Source organism: Talpa occidentalis, unplaced genomic scaffold (genome assembly GCF_014898055.3).
Source record: "Talpa occidentalis isolate TD23 unplaced genomic scaffold, MPIMG_talOcc4v2.1 talOcc4.4, whole genome shotgun sequence".
NCBI lineage: Eukaryota > Metazoa > Chordata > Mammalia > Eulipotyphla > Talpidae > Talpa > Talpa occidentalis.
In genome coordinates this window covers 23,825,739-23,849,075 of record NW_023604295.1, presented here as the reverse complement: position 1 = coordinate 23,849,075, position 23,337 = coordinate 23,825,739, and the positions used below count along the sequence as shown (strand labels likewise).

Here is a 23,337-nt window from a genome sequence, read left to right as displayed (position 1 = left end):
ACCTTCAAGAAGTTATGCATATTTCAAAAGAAATAAAAGTCATTATGCATTCTTTCTAAAGAGGATACAATCTCAAACTGTCAAAACCCTAAACTCTTCTACATATATTACATATAAATGCCATCTTTTAAAAACCTCTTTCCATTTTTTCTTCTAAATTAGCTTAGTGGGCCATGGTATTACAATATCTTTGTCTGGCCTGTGAATAATGTGACAGGTAATTTTTCCACTTTTTCTTGCCTGTAGTTAAGTTTGACTAGAGATATGGAAAACAACTTTTATGACTTAGGTGGTAAAAATAAATGTTCTGTAAGGCGTACAGTGCTAAGTTCTGGACAGCTAGCATAAAATATTACATACTGAATTTATATCTGCCAATAAATAATTTTAAAAAGCTAGGGACATATTATACTAATGTACACTCAAGTATTTTTCTCAAAACAAATTGATAATGTTAGTAATAATCTCAACATAGCTATCAAGTTAGTGAAGAACAGACTTTTTCACATAGAAAAAATATCCTACCTGGATGTGCTCAGAAGATGAATAGTAAATAAGTAACATTTGAAACCAGGAAACACTAATTTTAAGGGTTAATTATTTAACCCTTAAAGAAAATGGCAATATTCAGTGACTATCGAAATGATAATAATCTATTCCTCTCACTACAATGGATAAGGACATGCTTTCTGCAAGAACCTATGGTTGCAAATAACATGAAAATTCATTCTAAGACAGCATAATTTAGCTTGGTTAGTTTATAATAATCATGATTAAACCTAGACTATTATAACCAAACCACCATCTGGAACCATAGCAAATCAAGATTCTATTTTCTATGATGACCAATCATGGAAAGCTTATGCAGACTTCTAGTTTGCAATATTGTATAGTAATTTGATTAGATAATAATACAGACCAATGAACCCAGCTAACTGGAACATAAACAAATGTATATTGTGTCACTTGAAAATACTTTAGTATTTCATCAGGGCTGCCTGCCTCAAGCTGCTAAAGTTATTTTAGAAGAACAGAATGAAAATTTGGTATCAAGAGTTCTGGATTTATACCAAAAGACATTAAAAGGGGAACTGGAAAAAATGGTAAAGTTGCACATTTTATATATACTTTAGAGAATCAAATAACACTTTCAGGAACAGAATAGCAACGTAGTCAATGAAGAGCCTACAAACCGATTTCCTAAAAACACAACCCTCCACAGTCCATTTCCAAGGTAATATATTACTTTTTGTTATGGGTTGAACTGTGTCTTAAGGTGCATCCTAATCCAACATGACTTTTGTCCTTATAAAAAGGGGAAATTTGGAAAAGGAACCCATGGAATTGGAGAGAATATTTGTAAATCACATATATAAGGGATTAAAAGTGTTCAATACCCAAAATATATAAAGAACTCATACAACTCAATAGCAATTAAACGATTCATTTTTTTTAAAATGCACAGATGATCTGAATAGTTTTCTAAAGAACAGATGGTCAACAGGTATATGAAAAGTTCCTCAACATCACTCATCATCAGGGAAGTGAAAACAAAAGCTACAATGATATACCACCTCCCTCCTATTAGAATAGCATTACCAAAAAGAGAAGAAATAGCAAGTGTCAGTGAGGAGGTGGAGAGCAGGCAAACCTTGTAGATTGTTGGTAGGAATATTCAGTGGCGCAGCCACAATGGAAAACAGTATGGGGTTTCCTCACAAAATTAAAATCAGACTGACCATATAATCCAGCAATTTCCCTTCTGGATTTTTATCTAAGAAAATGAAAAACACTAATACAAAAAGACATATGCACATCCACATTCATGTCAGCATTAATTTCAATAACCAAGTATGGAAACAGCCTTAGTGTCTATTCACACATGATGAATGAATGGATAAATACACACAAACACACATACATGCACACACATACTCATACTGAAATACTTTTTAAAAGGAAATTTTGAAACTTTTGCCACTGTAACACATTCAGGGCATTATGCTACATGAAATACATAAGAAAAATACATGTATTAGGTAATCTCAATTATATGTGGAATCCAAAAACTAATTTATAGATATCATTTTCTATATGATGGTTGCAAGAGGTGGAGGATGGGCAGACTGGGTGAATGAGGTCAAAAGTTACAGATTTCCAATTATAAAATAAATAAGGCATGGGGGATGAAACATACATCATGGTGACTGTAGTTAGTAATATTGTATTGCACAACTTTCAAGTTGTTCAGAGAATAGAACTTAAGCAGTAGATTTCATCATAAGGAACAAAGTTTGTAATGGTGTGTGGTAATGAATGCTAACTACACTTATTGTAGTGGCAATTTCACTATCACTATATTGTACTTCTGCACTATTACATTGTTATATGTCAGTTATATCTCAATTAAAAGGGCAAATTCAGGCACAAAGACAGATAATGAAATAATGCTGCCACACATCAAGGAATGTCAAAGATTACTGGTGAACCACAAAGGCTATAAAATAAGAATGCAACTGATTCTCCACAGTCCTCTTACAAAGCTCTGCATACTGATAACTTGATCTTGAACTTCTGGCTTCCAGAACTATCAGACGATAAATTTACATTATTTAAGTCATTCAGTTTGTGGTACTTTGTTACAGAAGTACTAATAATCTAAAACACTGTTTCAGTGGGGTTTAATCTATCCCACTGTACTGTTCTGTGGTTTTACACCTTAGGTATATACATAATATGCAAAGATGGTGTGAACAAAACATGTAGCCTTTGCTGACATATAAACTATTAAAAGAAGAGAATGCCAATGATTTTTAAGGAATTACCATTAGGTGTTATGAGAATGATTAAAACAATTCTAGATTCAGTGAGAAAAACTGTTATCTATAGGACTACTGAAAAATGTTTGCTGGTATATGTGGAAGGTTGTTAAGTCTAGAAAAGAAAGGGGAAGAAGTGTTTAAACAAAGCAATATTTTTTTTTCCAGATTAGTCTTTGAGCAACTTGCAGGATGATGTGGTAGGTAAAAAGGCTACCAAATCAGGAGACCGAAGTCCAGATGTGAAAAAATAATCACCAGAATTACCGAACAATTGTTGAAGATTTGATAATAGCAATAAGACACATAGTGAGAAAAAATAAATTGAATTCCGTAATGGAGTGATTGGCAAAAACAGGAGTTAAATGGATTGATTAAGGAAACTATGAACAAGAAAAAGAGTCAACAATAATTTTGAGAATTAGAGCTTGTATAGATGGGTTTATGAGTATGTTCTGTATAGGACATATTGCCATAAATTTGGATTCTAAATTAAACAGATGCATTGTGTACGGACACCTTTGTAAATGAACTCCATTAATAGCGAACTCATGCATGAATCTAGGACGTGACTCTGAATATTACTACGGAAGAATAGCTGTCACTGTGCTAACTGTCACTTAAGCCTCCAGGGTGGCCTTAGGGTTTTTAGATTTCTAAGATCTGCTCTCTATGCTGAAATCTCTCTTGCTCTTTCTGATTTATCATCTGACTGTACAGTATCACACTTTATTTTGCCTTCATAGTTCTCCTGAGATTTACTTTATGGTGTGTGTATCTTTATTTCATAAAGTATCCAAAATATATAGTAAGTTGAACAAAAATGAAATATATCAATTCTAATAAAATAAAATTAAAAATTTTAAATGAATGGCTCAGTTAACTATGGCTCAGATACCCTGTCTTTAACAGTTACATGGCATTGAGCCTTGTCTTCCTTTTATTGCCATTTATTTGTTTATGCTCATGCCTGGATATGCAAAAGAGATTACAAATCCCCTGGGCATCATGGATTGTATCACAGTTTTATCTGTTTTTAATGCAAAGCATAGTGTTCTGAACATAGTTTGTGCTCAATTAAACTTAAACTTAAGTGATGACGGTGATTGATATTTTTATTTTTTAAAGATTCATTTATTTTATTTATGCTTACAAGAGCTGGGGTATAGGCCAGAAGTATCCTGCAGCGGTGGGGGGTTGGGTAAGAGGATTCATCGGAGACAGAGTGGGGAGCAGAACAGGCAGATCTACTGAAATATACTGCTGAGGGGAGCAGCAGGCAGGACAGGAGAGGTCTGTTGTGCCATGAGTGTTAGCTCCTTGGCCCAGGATGGAACTCTTGCAGCAGTGGTTGCTGATAGTTTGATAGCACTGACTTTAACTCCTGTGCCACCAGAGAAGGACCCGTTGTTGATGTTGTTCCTTTCCATTAGTATCCTTGTTCCTTTCCATTATACTTGTTCCTTTCCATTATTATCCTACTCTAGAAATTTTTCACAAATGTAAATAAGTCTGACAAATATTTTTAGTAAATTTCTAGGCTTATCAATCCAGTATTTCTTTTTAGCACAGAGTTAAATTTCTGTTTAAGATGAGCTAAATTTCATTCATCACTTTAAGAAAAATGCTTTATATTACATGTGAAAACATAGATAAAAACAAATAATAAAAGATAAAATAGAGATATTACAGATTGCACTGATGTTCAGGAGTCTATACTTCCCACTTCCACACTAAACACACCCACACCCCTAATCCCATGCAGCCATGATGAAGTTCATTTTTCCAATGGCACCTTCTGAAAAATGATATCAGGGAATGATAGAGTGCAATGTGGTACAAGTCTATTTCTCTGTTGCCTTACAGGTTAATCATAGTGTAGTAACAGCACCAGCTATTTTGAAGAGGTGGCATGCCCACTAGACAGACACATTAATCATGCCCTGGGCCTCCTAGCAACCTGCACCCCTCCCCATCACAAAGCACACAAATTTTCCTTTGTTCACTAAAAGCAAATATCTATAATTTTAAAATTATGACCTTGGAACATTAAACACTGATTTATGTATACTTTTAACTCTAATTCTTTTCATGGCTCTCTCTCTCTTCCACCCTCCTAGAAACTCCTCTGACCTTGTTGAAGGAATTCAATATACTACTTCTGTATAGTAGTTTGAAACAATATGTTGGAATTTTCATAAAATAATCTCTGACACCTGTCAAACTGATTGTCACACATTTTCTATTTTCCAACTTTAACACTTCAGATGCTTTAAAGATACTTGAAGTTCAGTCATCAAGACGTATGTTGATTTGCAGACAGATTCAAGCCTTGATAAATTTGAACATAGGTTTTTTTTATCATTGTCATCCTGTAGTGATTATTAAATTAATTATATATTTGTAATTTCTAAGGGTGGAAACTTAGTTAACACCTATATTATTTCTATCTACTCCTTTGTCAACATATTCATTTCTAATTATAAACTTTACAAAATATCTTTATAAAAGATTTAATAAGTCAGTAAACATTGAATAAGTTAATATAAGAGAAAGTCAAAATAACAGCATACCAATTTTACCAATAAGATTGAAAATAATATATTTTAATGTACACTGTTGTTTAGAGTAATATAAAAAACATTCTAAAGCTCTGTTACAAAGGTTTTTAGAAACATAAAAACTCAGAAAAGTCTTTTCCAACAAGTCAGGGGGTTTAATATATTCATTCTGTATCCAAATTTTATGTCCAGGAATTTATCCCAGAAAAAACTGGAGAAGGAAACAAACATCAAATCTAAAAATGTTCAAAAATCACCTATCATAACCAAACAATGCAAACAAACACTGTTTAATAATTCATGAATACTCCTATCAATTATGCTTAAATTATATTATGGATTATTATGTTTCAACATTATCAGAAAGTGTATTATCTTAAGCAAATAATTTGGAACAACATGAACATAGCAAGATGATTGAAATTTGATTGAAAATAGGAAAGAAGGAAGGAACAAAGGGAGGTAATGAAGAGAGGAGAGTAGGAATTAAAGTTTCTAAGTGCACAGTGGCTATGTATCAAAATATAAATTAAAACTCATCTATCCATTCATTCACCCATCTATTAAAAGAAAAATAAAAGTACAAATAACCATGCATCAATAAAAGAGAACTATTTTTCTGTCAGGTATAATATTTTATTTATATTATAGTATTAGCAGGACATTCTTTGCAATATGTAACCAAAAAGATTATGGCTTTTGTTTAGAAGACAACTACATTAGATAGAAGCTGTGGAATTAGAGTAGAAAGAATGAAACTTGTTCTGTTCTTCTTACTCCTTTATTAAGGTTATTGAATGTAAGTTACTATTTCCCTTTACAACAGAGAAATGTATCAAACTACTTGTGTTCAGTGATCAGTGTTCTCTAAAGGTTAAATAATCTATGTCTGATTCTTTTCAATTTGTCTATCAGGGATATTCTGAGAGAGGCATATATGTGGACCCATAATTTTTAGGTTAATCTTTCCAAAGGTGACTCTGAACTTATTTTGACCACTTGGATTGTCCAAGATCCTCCCTGCACTGATGAAATTCTGAACAAATGATATTTATTGGCGTTTCCATGCCTATTTATAACATGTGACCAGAACATAGAGAAATGCCCTGAATTTGACCTCAATCCATCATCATGTGCAATTGTGTGATCTATTTTTTTAAAGATTTTATTTACTTATTTTTGCATAGAAGAACTGGGGTACAGGCCAGAGGAGGATTCATCAGAGACAGAGTGGGGATCAGTACAGACAAATCTGAAATATACCAGGGGGAGCAGCAGGCAAAACAGGAGAGGTCTGCTGTACCATGTGTGTTAACTAACTGGCCAGCATTGAAGTCAGGCCACCACCAAGGTCTGTCATGATGGCCACCAGGGAGGCCCTGTGATCTCTTACTTTTAATAGGTCTCAGCGATATTAATATAAAATTTTCTTTTAATTTGACTTCTACTTATGTGAACCTGAGTAATAAATTAAAAATTGTCTCTATACATGGAATATGTTTAATCTTTCTAGTGCTCTTACCAATAAATCAAAACAAAGTGAAAAGATGTGTACTAGTTTGAAGAAGAAATAAAAGTAACCTTCTGCATAAAGCTACAGCTTAATTATTTTTTCAGTACTTCAAAAAGCACTATACTATTTAGTCTTAAAATGTTCTTTTACTAATAAAAAGAAAATTGAGTCAGAATAATTTTAATGGTAAAGCTATTGGCAAGAGACTGTAAAATCAAAATTCTAATAAATTCTTTGTTCACTTTCAGAATTCTGTCCAGTCATTTAAAATTATAGGAATGGGAGATTGATGAAAGGAGACTGAAGACAACTGTATCTCTCTTGAGACTAATAAAAAAGCCAGAATATCTGATGAAGAAGCAAAAGCACTCTATAAACAATCGGCCTTGGTTTCAATCCATTCTTAAATTCTTTAACATTCATGAAACTTCAAGTTTACTATTGTGTCTTACTTTGTGGTTTCTATTGAAACATTTAATGTTTAAAAACAAAATTATATGCTTCTGTGTAAAACACTGTAAACTATGAAACAGATATTGAGGACCTGCAATTCTAGCCACATGTAAAATGGCATAAAAAAAAAAAAAAGTTATGGATGGCCTCCCTGGTGGTGCAAGGGGTTAAGCACAGCACTCCGAAGATATCCACAGCCTCTACAGCATAAGTTCGATCCCCGGCTGGCCAGGGAGAGACCCACATGGCACAGCACACCTCTCCTGTCTCTCCTGCTGCTCCCCTCAGCAGTGCATTTCAGTCAGTCTGCCCGTTCTGTTCCCATTCTATCTCTGGTGAATCCTGCACATCTGGCCTGTACCCAGGTTCTGGTATGCATAAATAAAATAAATCTTCAAAAAAGAAAAAAAAAAAGGTGTGGAGGGGCCTTCCTGGTGGCGCGGGCGGCTGAGCACTGCATTGTGAAGCTGTCTGCAGCCTTTGCAGCGAGGGTTCAATCCCGGCTGGCCAGAATCCCACATGGCACGGCAGACCTCTCCTGTCGTGCCTGCTGCTCCCCTCAGCAGTGTATTTCCTCAGTTTGCCTGTTCTGTTCCCCGCTCTGTCTCTGGTGAATCCTCTCACCCTGCCACACATCTGGCCTGTACCCTGGGTCTTGTATAAATAAATAAATCTTAAAAAAAGAAAATGTTGTGGAGATTAAGAAATAGACAAGAAAATTCATTCATGAGCATAGTCTTCACCTAGATATGCCATTTCTTTCTAGAGTTTATCGTTACAGCATGTAGATACTAAAACTGATCTTAACATTTTAATTACTCATTTTAAAAATCAGCTAAATTAGTTACCAAAATGATTTTAGATATAAAACTAGTCTAGATAAAGAAATTCAGTATTGTCATTAAATTTAGAAGAGACAAACTTGTCCATCTCCTTATCTTCCAAAATTAACTAGGAAATAAATTATACTTTTGTAAAAGGAATATATTAATTATAATAAGGAAGCATTAGTATCAGTTTTGTCATCATATATAAATTACGATCCCATTTAAAATTCATTTAAGACACATGACCCACTTGCAGATGCTGCTTAACCTTGAGAACGGTCAAAGCTGGCATGTTTAGAAAGTTTCTATAGGAAGCCAGGGGGGGAAATTAATTAAGCTCTATAGTAGTGCATTGAATTATGGATGTAGTAAGAGATGGAACTATTTTAGAACTATTTCATTTTATCTAGGAAACCTTAAGAAACAAGACAAGAGTACAGAAAAGAGTCCAAAAATATATTACTGGAGTGCTGGGGTTATATCCTCATTCCACCAGTGAGCAGATTTGTGATACTCACCAATTTACTGGACTGCTTTGTGACTCAGCTTTATATTTAGTGAAAGTGGTAACATCAGTATCTTCCACACAAGCACTATTCATAAGCAGAATAATTAAACTAACATGATCAATGGCTTTAGACATAGCAATGCCTACCATAAATGTTACATGACTGCTATATAGAATTTTCCTTGACACTCCTGTCCTTATCACATCACTTGGCACTAGAAGCCCTCCAAGTTAATAATTTATCCCAATGGTTGGCAGGTTAATTATTTAGAAATGTGTCCAAAAAACAATTGGTTAAAAAAAAAAAGAAAAAATATGTATAAAGACAGTACATGTTAATTTAAAATCTCTGAATACATGGCTATTTGCCAATATTTTGATGCAAATCCCAGACCTTTTCTCTAAATATTGAATCTGCTGAATGAAATTCTATGATTTACTCTTAGTCCTACATATTATTTACATTTCAAGTTGCTGTTTGTTTAAAATGGAGTTATTATTATTTGTGTGCAGTAAACTGAGTGTAACAAGCATCTAGATTACTACAATTTCCCCCAACTTTTAAGATTTGCCTGGTTCACTACATTTCAATACTTTATTAGAAATTCACTTTTTAGTGTGTTATCACTAAAGGTTTATTAGAAGCAATTTGCTTTGTATTCATGATTTGCAAATCTTTATAGAAATTAAATTACCTAGCTATTAATAATAAATGCAAAAGAAATATACAGATCTGAGAACATAGTTGACTTTGGACAAGCATACCATCACTGAACTGAAAGAACACATTTGCAAAAATTCAGAAAGGCCATGATTATTATGAGTTTCTAGAATACTTGAGCATCGATCATTGTGTTTTCATGGAATGAAAATTGTCAATGTGTACACAAATTGCTTGAGTGGAAATCTATCAAGAGAATTTATACTATAATTATTTACATGCTTGAGTCTAATCTAGACTGTGACCACTTTGAGAAAAAGAACATATTTCCTTTGTATTTCTAACATAGTGTTGGGTTGCAGCAAAGTACTTAGTAACTGCTGGCTAAATAGATGAATGAATTTGAATTAATAAATATCTAAATAAATCACTTGGGTGTTCCCCTATAATCATAACTTAAATGTTGTCAAATTGACAACATGTTTTATCATTGAATCTGCCTATAAGTTTTATTATTGAAATTATCAAAAACTTTATTATGAAACAAGTTCCCTTATACCAAGGATGATCGCAACATAATCCATGAAACTGCATTAGCGTTAAAATATAGTGCATATGGTATATATCTTGATCCAGTGATGATAGACATTCAGAATAAATGTTCTTATTTAACATTTGAAGCAGGACAGCTGCTAGGGGAAATCTGTCCTCTTTGCAGCCATTTCAAAATATTAGGCAATTTGAAGTATGATCTTTTGAATTATCCATTTGAGTCTTAAGAGTTTCTCTACTCTTTGTTTTTTCAATATCTGTCTCATATTTCAATTTCTTGTGTTTACTCCTCAGGCTCTTGGAAGCATACAGCAACTTTAATAGCACTCCCTCTGTGACAGGCATTTCATATACTGTACAATCAAAGCTTTTCAAGTCTGCTCTATAACTGTTGATTTGTTGATTGGGGTTTAACCTTCTCTACTAAAGGAAGGCTTCTAAGAAGCAGAATTCTTTGTAGAGTCACAGTTTATGAGAGTGTTATATTTTCCACTTCAGGCTGTTTGTCAGGTGAATGGGATGGCAGTACCCAAGGATGACCAGAAAAGATGTACATAGGTGTATATACAATCACAGTTCAAAATTTTGAAAAGGAGCAGTGTTGAATACCTTGTCAGATATTGTGAAGAATGGAGTAGACTAATTCAACCAAATTCCTCAAATGTGCATTTATCCAAGTATGATTCAGAGAACTTCAGAAGTATTTTCATAATGAGATTTTCATAAAAAAATAAAACACGTTGCATACCATTGTGCTCTCATTTTAACTGTATGTTCAAGTGTACAGGATACAAAATGTGATTACACATTGAAACTAACCTTTAGGAAATTAATTCTTGTCAAGTTTCAGTGTACTGTCAAAGAAAAATATTTGTCATTATGTGGAAAGAATATTATACAAGTTTTTTTTTTATTCATTGAAGAAAAAAGTCACATGTAACAGCAGATTAAATATTCAAACATATTTGAGAATCTAATGATTTCATATTAAGTCACATTAAAGAAATTTACAAAAATATTTAGGAATGCTACTCATCTAATTTATATTCTCTCACCTGGGAAATATAATTATCTTTCATAAACATAAATTAGATTAATTTTAAGAAGTCTATTTTTGATTTTTTAAAATGAACAAATAATCCTATATTTCTCAGTCTTAATTTCTAATATGGTAAATGTTTATATAGATTACCCACAAAAACAAAGCAAAACCTCTTTTCTTTGGAGTCTTCCATATTGGTAGAGGGTAAGTGGGTTTTTAGAACAAAATGGTTTAATAACCTCTGTCCTAAATGAAGGAAATCTGATCTGAAAATTATTTTATCTATTTTGAAGGGCTCCATAAGTACTTTTACTAATATAATTTACAAAGAAGTGATGGGTTAAAGCCCCCTTTCTGTCTTGTTTCTAATTAGCATAGTTTGAAGTAGAAACTTGATGACATTACATAATGCCATTTGTAACTATCAGTATGAAACAGATTCTATCAGATATTGTAAAACATCTGTACAATTTATGCATTTACATATTTTGTTCCTTAAGTCAATAGCTTTTAATTGACTGTTAACATAACAATGATAGGAACTAAGTTTCAAACAGAAAATTTAATGAAAATATAATCTCTAAGTAAGAAAATCTTCTCCTACTCATTAGAATAAAATATGAAGAATCAATATCTAAACTATAAACTGTATTGCTCCAAAATGTGTGTATGTGTATTTTAGTATTGCATCTTCACAAATGATCATTTTTTGGTTTACATACACATGCACGCAGACACTCATGTGCACACACGCACACACACACACACCAGAGAGTGTTATACACCAGTTTAAGTATGAGAATTGATATCAAAGTCATCTAACTTACAAAGAATTAATAAAAGTTTCAAAATACTTGATTTTCTGCCATCAAGCTGCTAAATGGTGTTAAAACAATTATGCAAAACACCCTGCTATGTAAAAGCTGTAATACCCCTTTATCTCATTATGATTTAAATGTTAAATGCTCCATTATAGAGGTAAATTGGGTTTAAAATGGGATATTTCAAGCAGAGGAGCGAAAAATGTAAGGTTAAGCACAGTGAGGAGCTAGAGCTTCAATTTGTGGTATAAAGCTTGCTAGGGCATGGATGGATCTTTTGATATACTTAGAATGGCAGACCCTCTGACATGCCCTATACTGAGTAAATACAGTGATCTGGAACAAAAATTATGTGAAACAGCTGTTAAGTGACAGAATAAATGTGCATTGGACCACCAGCCTGTCATAAATATTGCACTCTTAATCAGAAAGCATCTGTCTTTTCATTTCCTTTCACCAATCTCTGCACTGTATTTAATCGGAGCAGAATGCCTCTCCTAACAGGTGCAACAATGTTTACAAATTGAAAACTTTATTTAAATGAAGCTTGTAACTGGAGATGTTTCAGTTTACAGGGCAATAATTTATGAGAAGGAATCATTCTACATTTGGTAAAACCACAGATTGCTTTGCATTGGTGAGATTTAATTATTAGAAAATTGAAGTATAGATGAGAAATCAAAAAAAATAAAAGGCTAAAGATAAAAAGTTAAAGATAAAAGGTATTGCAAGCAGTCTTATGCAATATTTTAGCATCTGGAAAAACCATTGGAAAAGTTACTCGTGGGAATATGAATAGCATGAAATATTTGGCATGGATATTTTAAAATGTCATGTTTGATCAAAACATAATATTTAGAATGATAGAGTCTCGTATATCCACAAAAATTCTATCTGTGGCTCTAGTTTGTTTTTCTATAGTTATTTTTTTCCCTATTATCGTTATTTACTTGTTGAAATTGAATGCAATGAATCCATAATCAATCTTTGTGGATTAAAAAATACAGGAATCCTAAAGTTTGTACAATAATCACACAAATAAATTTTCAATAGATAATTTATTCATAATCATGAATATAATGATGAAATTAACTCATTTAAACACACATACTGCTTTTAAAGTGAAAAAGACTATTGGAATTACCCATTTCCGCACTTTTATTAAAATGGGTTCAGAAATAATGCCTGGCACTACGAGGCACCAGGCAGGTAATATAGGTGATGTGGTCTAGTGAAACCATGGTTCTTTAAGTTGATCATTCATTTCCCAATGACTGAAACAGAGGTTGAAGAAATAGTCTTCTATACTGCACTCTAGTGCAGACAGCATGGCAGACCCTAAAAAGGATCATGGCTAGCTGGTACTATATAATGCAATATTTAATGTTTCCAGGGATAAAAAAGTATTCAATATTTCCAGAAATTCAATTTTTTAACAAAGCAGTAAAGGACAAACAAAATCTATATGGGACTGGATCTACTTTGGGGCTTCTATTTTGCAACCTTTAGTGTAATAGCTGAGAACATGGACTTACTGTCAAATAGATCTGAGGTCAACTTCTATCCTGACTTTTAGGGCCTCCCTGGTGGTGCAGCGGTTGGTGCTAGGTTGCGAAGCTGCCCGCAGCCTTGGCAGCGCCAGTTCGATCCCCGGCTGCTCCCTGGCCACCAGAGGAGGGTCCCACATGGCGCGCAGACCTCTCCTGCCGCCCGCTGCTCCCCTCAGCAGTGTACCTCGGTCCTTCTGCCTGCTCTGCTCCCCGCTCTGGCTCTGGTGAATTCTCTCACCCTCCCACACTTCTGACTGTACCCAGTGCTTGTATAAATAAATAAATAAATCTTTAAAAAATAAAAAAATAAAAATAAAATAAAAGGTCTATCTTCTATCTGTGACCTTGGATAAGCTACTTGATCTTAAGATTCATTTTATCCTCAGCAAAAAAGGTATTAATAATAGTAGCTAACCCATACGGATATTTATATATCAAATGAGATAAAAAGTATTAAATATATTTAGAACAAGTACTCAATAACAGCTAGATTATTATTTTTTATTTTCATTTTAACTAGATACAAATAAGTAATAGACTCAGAAGTCATGTAACTTGACCATGGATATGCCAAAAGTTCAAACTCAGGCCTCTTAATTCTCAATATATCACACAGTCTCTCTAAAGTTTTTTATATACACAAACACAGAATTTTTAAAGTGAAAGAGATTATGGAATTATTTATATTAAAACTTTTACTAAAATGAGTACATATATGTAACATATAAATATAACATAAGTTATATTTTAAAATGTAAACACATACTCATGAAAAGTTCTGATTTCCTTATCTACCCTATTAATTAAAAGGATAAATATTCTTTTGTGAATAAAGAAAATTTGTTCTTTATAAATATTTTACAAATATTTTTACCTGGATAAAATCTTCAATACTTGTAATTCCACTTAATTACTATATAGAGATATTTATCATAAGTTAATGCAGCAAGCAAATGTCATTGTTCTTAGGAGAATTCATCATACAAATCATTGTTTTTTAAGCATTCATATTTTGTATGAAAAGAATCCATTTTTTTTAAAAAAATCCAATTAAAGCAATATAAACACTGTTACTTGTTATAAAGCATAGGGGATTATTTTTTTAATTATTTTTTGTAAAAAAATAACAAAAATGGTTTTGATGATGGGTGTCAGATATTCTGGGTATAATCTGAAAAACTGATTAGTCCTTCAGATTAAATCGGTTGTAGTAGATGGACTTAGCCTTCAGAGTAATAATAATACCTTCACAGAAGTTTACTTGAACCTGCTTCCAAATCTTCCCATGGACAAGTCAGAGTAGCCTCAGAAGTTTGTTTTCTTTAACAAGGTCCTTCCTTTCATTGATTGTTCTTGTCTAAAAGGTTTAGAAATTCTCCTACTAATATGTTGAACTTAAAATCAGACAATAAATGAGATAACAGATATGATTGATGGGACCTTGTTACATGCTGATTTTAATTGTCTTTTATATGCAGTGTTTCACTTAATTCTTATCATGACTCTGTGAAATAGATTCTATAAGTATACCAAGGTTTATTTTCTGTGAAATAATTCTGAAAGAGGTTAAATGATTTGTCTAGTAAGTTATCAGAGTTAGGAGTGAAGTATAGTTCCATTCTAAAATCTATACCATACTGAAAGAGTTATTATTTAACTTGTCAACATAATAGGAGCAGAATGGACTGAGGTGGAATGTGATAAAGAGATATTTAAAAATATCAAGCAGAAAAATAAAAAAAAATGAGTTAATTTTGTCATACATTGATTTCATTGAAGTGTATATTGTGAACTTGCATGAAAGTAGATACTTTTGGGGCCTTCCTGGTGGTGCAAGGGGTTAAGACGCAGCACTATAAAGCTATCTGCAGTCACTGCAGCACGAGTTTGATTCCCAGCCAAGGAGGTGACTCACATGGCACAGCAGACCTCTCCTGTCTTGCCCACTGCTCTGTTCTCTCTTAGCCACTGTTCTGTTCCCTACTCTATCTTTGGTGAATCCCCTCCCCACACCCCCGCATCCCTGTCATATACCCCAGCTCTTGTAAGCACAAATAAATAAATCAATCTTTAAAAAAAAAAAAAGTAAAGATACCTTTAAGGACATACACCATTTTAAACAACAACAGTGTATGAAAATACAAATTTTAAAGAGATAAATCATGATTACTTTTTCATTACCCGAGAATTCATCTTAATAGGTTTCACAAAGTTTTTCTCTCCATGATTTCAAGTTCTTTCAGTATTTATTAGCTATTTATAGTGTTTATTAGCTATTTACCGAGAAACTAAAGGTGGGGGTGAGGGATGCATAGGAATTTAGAACTTGAAATCATGGAGGGAAAAACTTTGTGTAATTTGTAAAAGAAGGTAAAATATTCCAACAGGTTTAGATCTACAGAGAAATAGTTTCCGATAAATTACAAAACATAATTGTAATCTGCTGACTGATGTACAACAGATGGAAGTACACATACTTAATTAAGGTGAATCATGTTTCTGTGATATTCTTGGGGGGGACACCTAGCTTCACCAAAAAAATTAGTTTCTTTTTAGCTAGGCAAACTATTGACAAACTTTGGTTGCTAATCCACAAGACTCACATTAACATACAGCATGTGAAATGCATTTTCCCTTGGGCAAGGAGAGGAGACTCTATTGCACATGTCATCTGTTTCTGTGAATACTGAAGATTACAATTATGTTTTGATGTTAATCCAACTACTGCAAATTTCTTGTTGTGAAGCACACTGTGAAAATGTGAGTGACAGTATAAATCTTTTTAAATTGAATTCAACACTATTGAAAAGAGCTGATGTTTTCAAATACTGTTACAAAGCTTTTGTACAACAAGAACTCTCTAAATGAAGCCGCTCCATAGAGTGACCTATTTGTAAGAAAGACAAGTAGGATTAAATTAAATTTTGCCTGTCTGCAGCATTGTATGTATGTGCATGTTTCTGTATCTGTGTGCCTGTGTGCTTTGCATTTTTAGAAAGAATTACCTTTAGTGCTTTGATGTCCTCATAAGCAAACTGCACAGTGGGGACTCCAAGATGGTTGATGAAATAATCAGCATCACCTTGTATCTGCACAGAACTGACATTGGTTTCTCTGCACTGAGTTCTTCTGGAACAGTTGAAGTTATTTTTCTGAAAAATATAATGTAAATTGTTAGTATATACTATGTTTCTTTGGCCATCCCTAAATCAGTGCTACTCAGGATATGGTACATAGTTCAGTAGCATACAGTGTTACCCAGGAATTTCTTTAAAATACAAATTCTTATCCTCTATTCTTAGCCTCCTGAATGTCAAGAACCTTTGGGAATGGAATATAGGAATCTGTGTTGTAACACTCCTCTGTGATTCTGATGCTCACAGAAGTGTAACTAACACTTCTAAATCAAGCTTTGCTTGCTATTATTGCTTAAAAAAATAAAAAGACAAAACTGTTATCATAGACTTAATTGAACACTAATGACTTTTTAATTTGAAATATTTAAAACAAATGTTGAGTACCTAACAAGTTGTTTTTAATATTTCCTAGAAATATGGAAGATGGTTTGGTAGAATTATAAATTCCATTTTTCTTAAAATGCTTTTTAAAAACCACAGAATAAATGTTTTCCATTTCTTCTTAAAAGTATATCTCCCAGTGTCTTAATAGTGTATGGCAACTAATATGGTGACAGAACTCCATGAAGCTAAGTGCCACCTCTGGGGAAACAGAAGATGCTAAAGTATTATTTCTTAAACTATAAACTGTCTAGCATGCCCAAAAAAGAAAAATAAAAGTAGTTTACAAAATTAAAACAAAACATAATTTAACAAATAAAAAATAAGTAAGCTAATAGTTTTTGTAGTTAATATTGATTTTATTTTATTTTTTAAAGATTTATTATTTATACAAGAACTGGGGTACAGGTCAGATGCACGGGAGGGTGAGAGGATTCACCTGAGACAGAGCGAGGGAGCAGTACAGGCAGACTGACGAAAGACACTGCTGAGGGGAGCAGTGAGCAAGACAGGGAGGTCTGCCGCACCATGTGGGACATTTGCCAGCCGCCGGGATCGAACCGGCATTGCAGAGACTGCAGACAGCTTCACAGTGTGGCGCTCAACCACCTGCGCCACCAGGGGAGGCCCTTAATATTGATTTTAAATGCCATCTTTAATAAAATTTCCAAACATCTAGATGATCTGAGAGGTTACTGTGTCAAGGATGAAATGTGAAGACCAGTCTCCTTAGCAGTAATGGTGAGAAAGTGAGATAGTGTTACAAAGACATCACATGGCACACCAGGCAGAAAGGATGTACCCAGTATATGTTTGCCAATGAATCAGGACATTGATTCTTCAGCCCTCTCATAATTCTTCGGCATGATAGAATACAAAAATATAAGCTAGCAAAAGTTTAGAGATATGTACTTTAATATTCAGAAAGTGAGGTAATGCAACTTTTTTCAACTATAGTGCCAGATTTTTCAACACAAAATGTTTTAGTACCTATCCAGTTTAATTTTCGGACCTGATAGAAAGAGCTTTGCAACAAAATCAGTTAAAATAGGAGGTCTATGTATTTCTAAAGAAAGCATGAATTAGGTTTAATGCAATTTACAAATACCTAGGATAACTAAGCCCTTTGGAAATAGAAAGTTAAAAGGTCATTTTACCATACAGTCTAATCAGTAACAATCTATGTTTTTTATGATGGCCTCTACCAGTTTACTTCTTTTGAAAGTCTAATTTTCTGAAAAGAGAGTTAATCCCTTCCATTCCTTCATATACTCCTGGGTAAAGACTTGTGGTGGTTTTATATCAACCCTGGACAGTTTAGGGAGAGTTTTGATTATTTTCCCAAAAGAGATACCCTTAAGTACTAGATCATGAAAAGCAAATAAACAATTTCATATCATGTAAAAAATCCCAATTATTTATGAGAGATCCATATATTGAAACCTGACAACTTTGAAGGTATTTGTTCAGTCAAGATATATTTTTCTGGGGCTCCCCGATGGCGCAGCGGTTAAGCACTGGGTTGTGAAGCTGCCCGCAGCCTCTGCAGCGCGGATTCAATCCCCGGCAGCCAGGCAAGAGTCCCACATGGCACGCAGACCTCTCCTGCCGCCAGCTGCTCCCCTCAGCAGTGTACTTCGTCAGTCTGCCTGTTCTACTCCCCGTTCTGGCTCTAGTGAATTCTCTCATCCTCCAACAATACTGACTGTACCCAGTGCTTGTATAAATATTTTTTTTAAAGATTTATTTATTTATTTATTTGTTTATTTATTTATTTATTTATTTATTTATTTATTTATTTATTTATACAAGCACTGGGTACAGTCAGAAGCGTGGGAGGGTGAGAGAATTCGCCAGAGAGGGGAGCAGAGCAGGCAGAAGGACCAAAGTACACTGCTGAGGGAAGCAGCGGGCAGCAGGAGAGGTCTGCGCGCCATGTGGGACCCTCGCCCGGTGGCCGGGGAGCAGCCGGGGATCGAACTGGTGCTGCAGAGGCTGCGGGCAGCTTGGCAACCCAGCGCTCAACCGCTGCACCACTGAGGAGGCCCTATAAATAAATAAATCTTAAAAAAAAAAAAAGATATATCTTTCTGTCCAATTGAAGGTGATGCCTTGCACAGGGAGGACATTCACCAGTGTCCTGTCACTAATGTCATACACTCAACAAGCTTCCCTCATTCAAATTTATTCATTGATGACCAGAAGCATTTGAATTTGTGAAACTTAGATAGTTGCAGTATTTTATATTATTAATGATAATTATGTTACTAATTACTAGGTAGAATCCAGTATTTCCTTTCTCTAGAAGCCTAGCCCTTGAAATTAAAAATCATTTGTTAAGTGTCCAGTGCCTTCCCTTCACAGCAGCGACATCTGTGTCTCTTTGAGATAGTATGTGCATGCTACTCCTTATCAATGAAATATAGACTTAGTATTAATATCATTTTGCATATATAATTCTCAATATCCACTCCAAATATCACCATGATCCCTAGATACAAACATTTTTCTCAACATTAGAATGGCATGAATCAAAAATTGGCATTTCTTATATAAAAATTTTTAAAAAGTCTTTATAAAAAAAGTACAGCGTGTAAAAACACTAAGCCTTCAACTTTTAACAAACTATAAAATGAACAAAAGAAAAATCTATACATGTGGATGGAATAAAGATAAAAGGTAAAATGAAAAAAAAATGGCATTTCTAAATTGTATAAAATGTGCCTATGAAAGAATTAAATTTTTAAATTAAAATTTTTAAAAAATATGTGTGGTACCTCAATATATTTGATATTGCTTTGTTTCTTCAGCCAGTATTGCTTTATAATGCTTTTCTTCTGACAAAGAGCAATACTTCCCATAGTAGTTGGTTCCTAAGATGCACAAATGATCCCATTCCAATTAATTCTTGCATTCTTTGTTCTAACAGCCATATAAAGCAGTTTTTGTTTTGCCTCAACCTTTTCTTGCATAGGACATTTTTTTTTTTCCAAAGCCAATACAGAGTCTCTTTTAGACTCTCTGTTCTTATTATGGTTACTATCATTATATAGTTTTGTTATTTTTTTTAAAGATTTATTTGTCTGTTTGTTTATTTATTTATACATACATACAAGCACTGGGTACAGTCAGAAGCACAGGAGGGTGAGAGAATTCACCAGAGCCAGAGCGGGGAGCAGAGCAGGCAGAAGGACCGAAGTACACTGCTGAGGGGAGCAGTGGGCGGCAGGAGGGGTCTGCGCGCCATGTGGGACCCTCCCTGGTGGCCGGGGAGCAGCCGAGGATCGAACCAGCGTTGCAGAGGCCGCGGGCAGCTTCGCAACCCAGCGCTCAACCGCTGCGCCACCGGGGAGGCCCTATATAGTTTTAATATTTTCATTGCATTCCATTTCTATGATTCCTTTTATGTAGTTACACCCTTACATATATACTTGGTAATTTTCAGAAATTAAAAGGGCAATATTGACTCTTTAGATTTCCATTTTCTAATATACTTCTGCTTTCTTTTCCCTGCTGTGGCTTGCTTTACTTTACTAATTTATTGAAAAGTCTACCACTTCCTTATAGGTTTGTAATGGACATATGACATATATAAACTCCTTCTGTAAGATCTATTCCTTACCAACCGAGCCCAGGGTTTACCTGCAAAGTTCAGCAAGGGACTTAACTCACAATGCATGGTTCTATCTCTTCTCTCCTCCACCTCCTAACTCCTACCCCCTATTCTCTCTCTCTCTCTCTCTCTCTCTCTCTCTCTCTCTCTCTTTCATCTCAACTGCCTAGTATGCTGATTTAATCAGTGAGGAGAGGAGAAAGCAGAAAGCACATTACCCTCAGCCTTTGCTTATTTTGTTCTTAATTTGTTCTTTTGTGTTTTTGTTCCCAACTAGTTTCATAATAAAACAATTGGGATTAAAAAAAAAAAAAAACACAGTTTGGAGATTGGACTTCTTCCCCAAGTCATCTAGGAATTTCTCATAAAAGAAGAACATTCCCAGCACAGAAACCCTATTCTCTAAATCATTTTATTATTCATTACTTTAAAATCTCGATCAAATTTACAGATCTTAGTGAACCTAAATCTATATTTTATCTTAATGTAAATTGTTTTCTTATACAGCATTTCAGTGGTTTTTAAGAGATCTGTGTCAGGTACTAGATACTGATCTATTATACCCCTGTAAACACTAATATCTAGGAAGGAAGTAGAGAGAAATGTTAATTTACTTCATTTTACTAGAAGTTTACATCCCATGGGGAAAAGGAAATTGGTAACAAATTTGTTAGATCAATTAATTTTTAAATCTATTTACAAGTCTGAACAAATTTAAACTAAGTATTTTATCCAAGGAGTTCAAAATGTTCCATACTTAATGTTTGATAACAAATATTTTTTATTTCAGTTCATAAAATAAGCAAGTTCAGGCAAACACCATGTTATGTCACTTTTTTGCTGAAGACCTAAAATGAAATAATCATCTCAATCCTAATGCTGCATGCTCTTGGCAAGCATACTTTTATGCTGGAGGGCAGAACTTTATGTATCAAATGATCATATAAATGAAGTACAAGGAAATTAAGTGTTTGCATTAGTTGAACAACCATACCAAAACACATTGACAAGTTCCTAAAACACTCAAAAATATATTTAATAATTCAAATACTCTATTTCTCCCACAATCTGCCCCCCCATATAAATTATCCACATTCCACAAGCATGAGAAGTCTAAGTTGATTATTTAAACAAGAAGAAGAATGATAGTGAAAAGAATTGTTTTTTGTTTGTTTTTCTGATCAACTGGAGGTAGTTTCCAAAATTTTATAGCCTATTTAGTTTATAATTTGATTGTGATGCTGGGCAATGCGAATATGCAAAGAGATAAGGAATCAGAAATGATTGCACCTTGAAACTGGAAAGAATCTAATGTCCTAAAATGCAGTCAGGGAAATGCAAATCAAAACCACAATGAGATAATATCTTACACCAGTGAGAAGGGCGCATATTAAAAAAAAAACTAGGGACAGAAAAAAAAAATAAAAAAACTAGTGACAACAAATGTTGGAGAGGATGTGGAGAAAAAATGCAAAACGTTCTTATTGTGAGGTCTACAGAAAAAAATTAAGAGATTTGTGAACTGGTGGACAAAAAAAACCCAACTTTTATTTTATAAAATGGAAATGTTCAATCCATGAAATGGGATTTTCAAAATTTCCATATCTCAAGTTTCTGCAAAAGCATAATAACCTAATTGTAGAACATTAGCAAACCATTTTTCAACTTTAAATAGTGAAAAATGGCTATTCTTTTGGTAAATACAAGTAAAATCACCAAACTGAAAAACTAATCGTAATCCCCATTTCATTTTAATTTTAAAATGATTTAATTATATTATGAAATGTAAATAAATGTTATTTTATATTTAAAATACTTGTTAAAATAGATACATATATATGTACATTAATGATTTAAATATCACTTCATAAGAGTGAAAAATGAAAATAATGAAAACATTTATTTTTGTTTTACTTCTAACTGATGTCTCTGCCCACTGTCAACTCTAATCCATGTCCCTATCCTTACCCTGACCAACTGAAGTTCCCTGACCAATAGGCACATGTTAGTAAAATAACTATTTCCTCTTTTTATATTTCTTTCCACCTTAGGGTTTGTGTAATAATAAAAATTAGGTATGTTATTAAAAAAAATCACATTTCAACCAAACTGTTGGGTTTAAATAAAAATCTCCACTAAACTAATAAAATAGTAATCATCCTATGACATCTTACACCACAATACATTCCAATAATCTGTCTTTTAAATGTAAAAACCTAAACCATAAAAATATAGAGGAACGAATGGAAGATAATTTTAACAATCTTTGAGTGGGAAAGACGTTTTTTATATATGGCTACAAATCCAGAAGACAAAATGCATTAATTAGTTTAACTACATAAATTATGTTGAAAATAAGTCAACGGGCCCAAAATGGAGTCATTTATGCTAAGTTTATGGTCAGCAAATTGAGACTTAATTATAGTTACATATTTATGTACATTTGCATTTTGTAAATACTAATTATCAAAATATGCTAAAATGGGCCATTTCACTACAAAGTGACACATAAGGATCATTCACCATTTACAAACACATATTTTAGATGATAATGCAAATCTATGAGATGAGCAAAACAAGTATTATTATTCCATTTTACAGATGAAAAATTTTTGCAACCTCTACAAACAAGAATAGTGAATGGAATGGCAGGCAGATTTCTAACTTAGATTGAATATGTTACACCTCTCTCCCATCCACCAACACCCTGATCTAATGTTTTACACACACACAGACACACACACACACACACACACACACGACTAAGGATATGAGGAACAGTTTCTTTAATTTATGCAGAAAAAGCTAGTAGACTGCTGACTAATGCATCTAATTAAAATTACCTTTAAAGTTTAAGGGAAATTGTGACTGAAAATAAAGATCCCATAGATCCTCTACA

The 23,337-nt window shown here is 33.6% G+C and overlaps 1 protein-coding gene across 7 annotated transcripts in view; it reads right to left on the bottom strand.

Moving 5' to 3' along the window:
• NAALADL2 (N-acetylated alpha-linked acidic dipeptidase like 2) overlaps nt 1-23,337 on the bottom strand; it is a 1,155,955-nt gene that overhangs the window by 179,621 nt on the left and 952,997 nt on the right. For all 7 annotated transcript variants that reach the window (XM_054700373.1, XM_054700375.1, XM_054700374.1 and 4 more), the window contains one exon: nt 16,313-16,459. In XM_054700373.1, the coding sequence (XP_054556348.1) occupies nt 16,313-16,459 (147 nt within the window). The remainder of the gene's footprint in view (nt 1-16,312; nt 16,460-23,337) is intronic.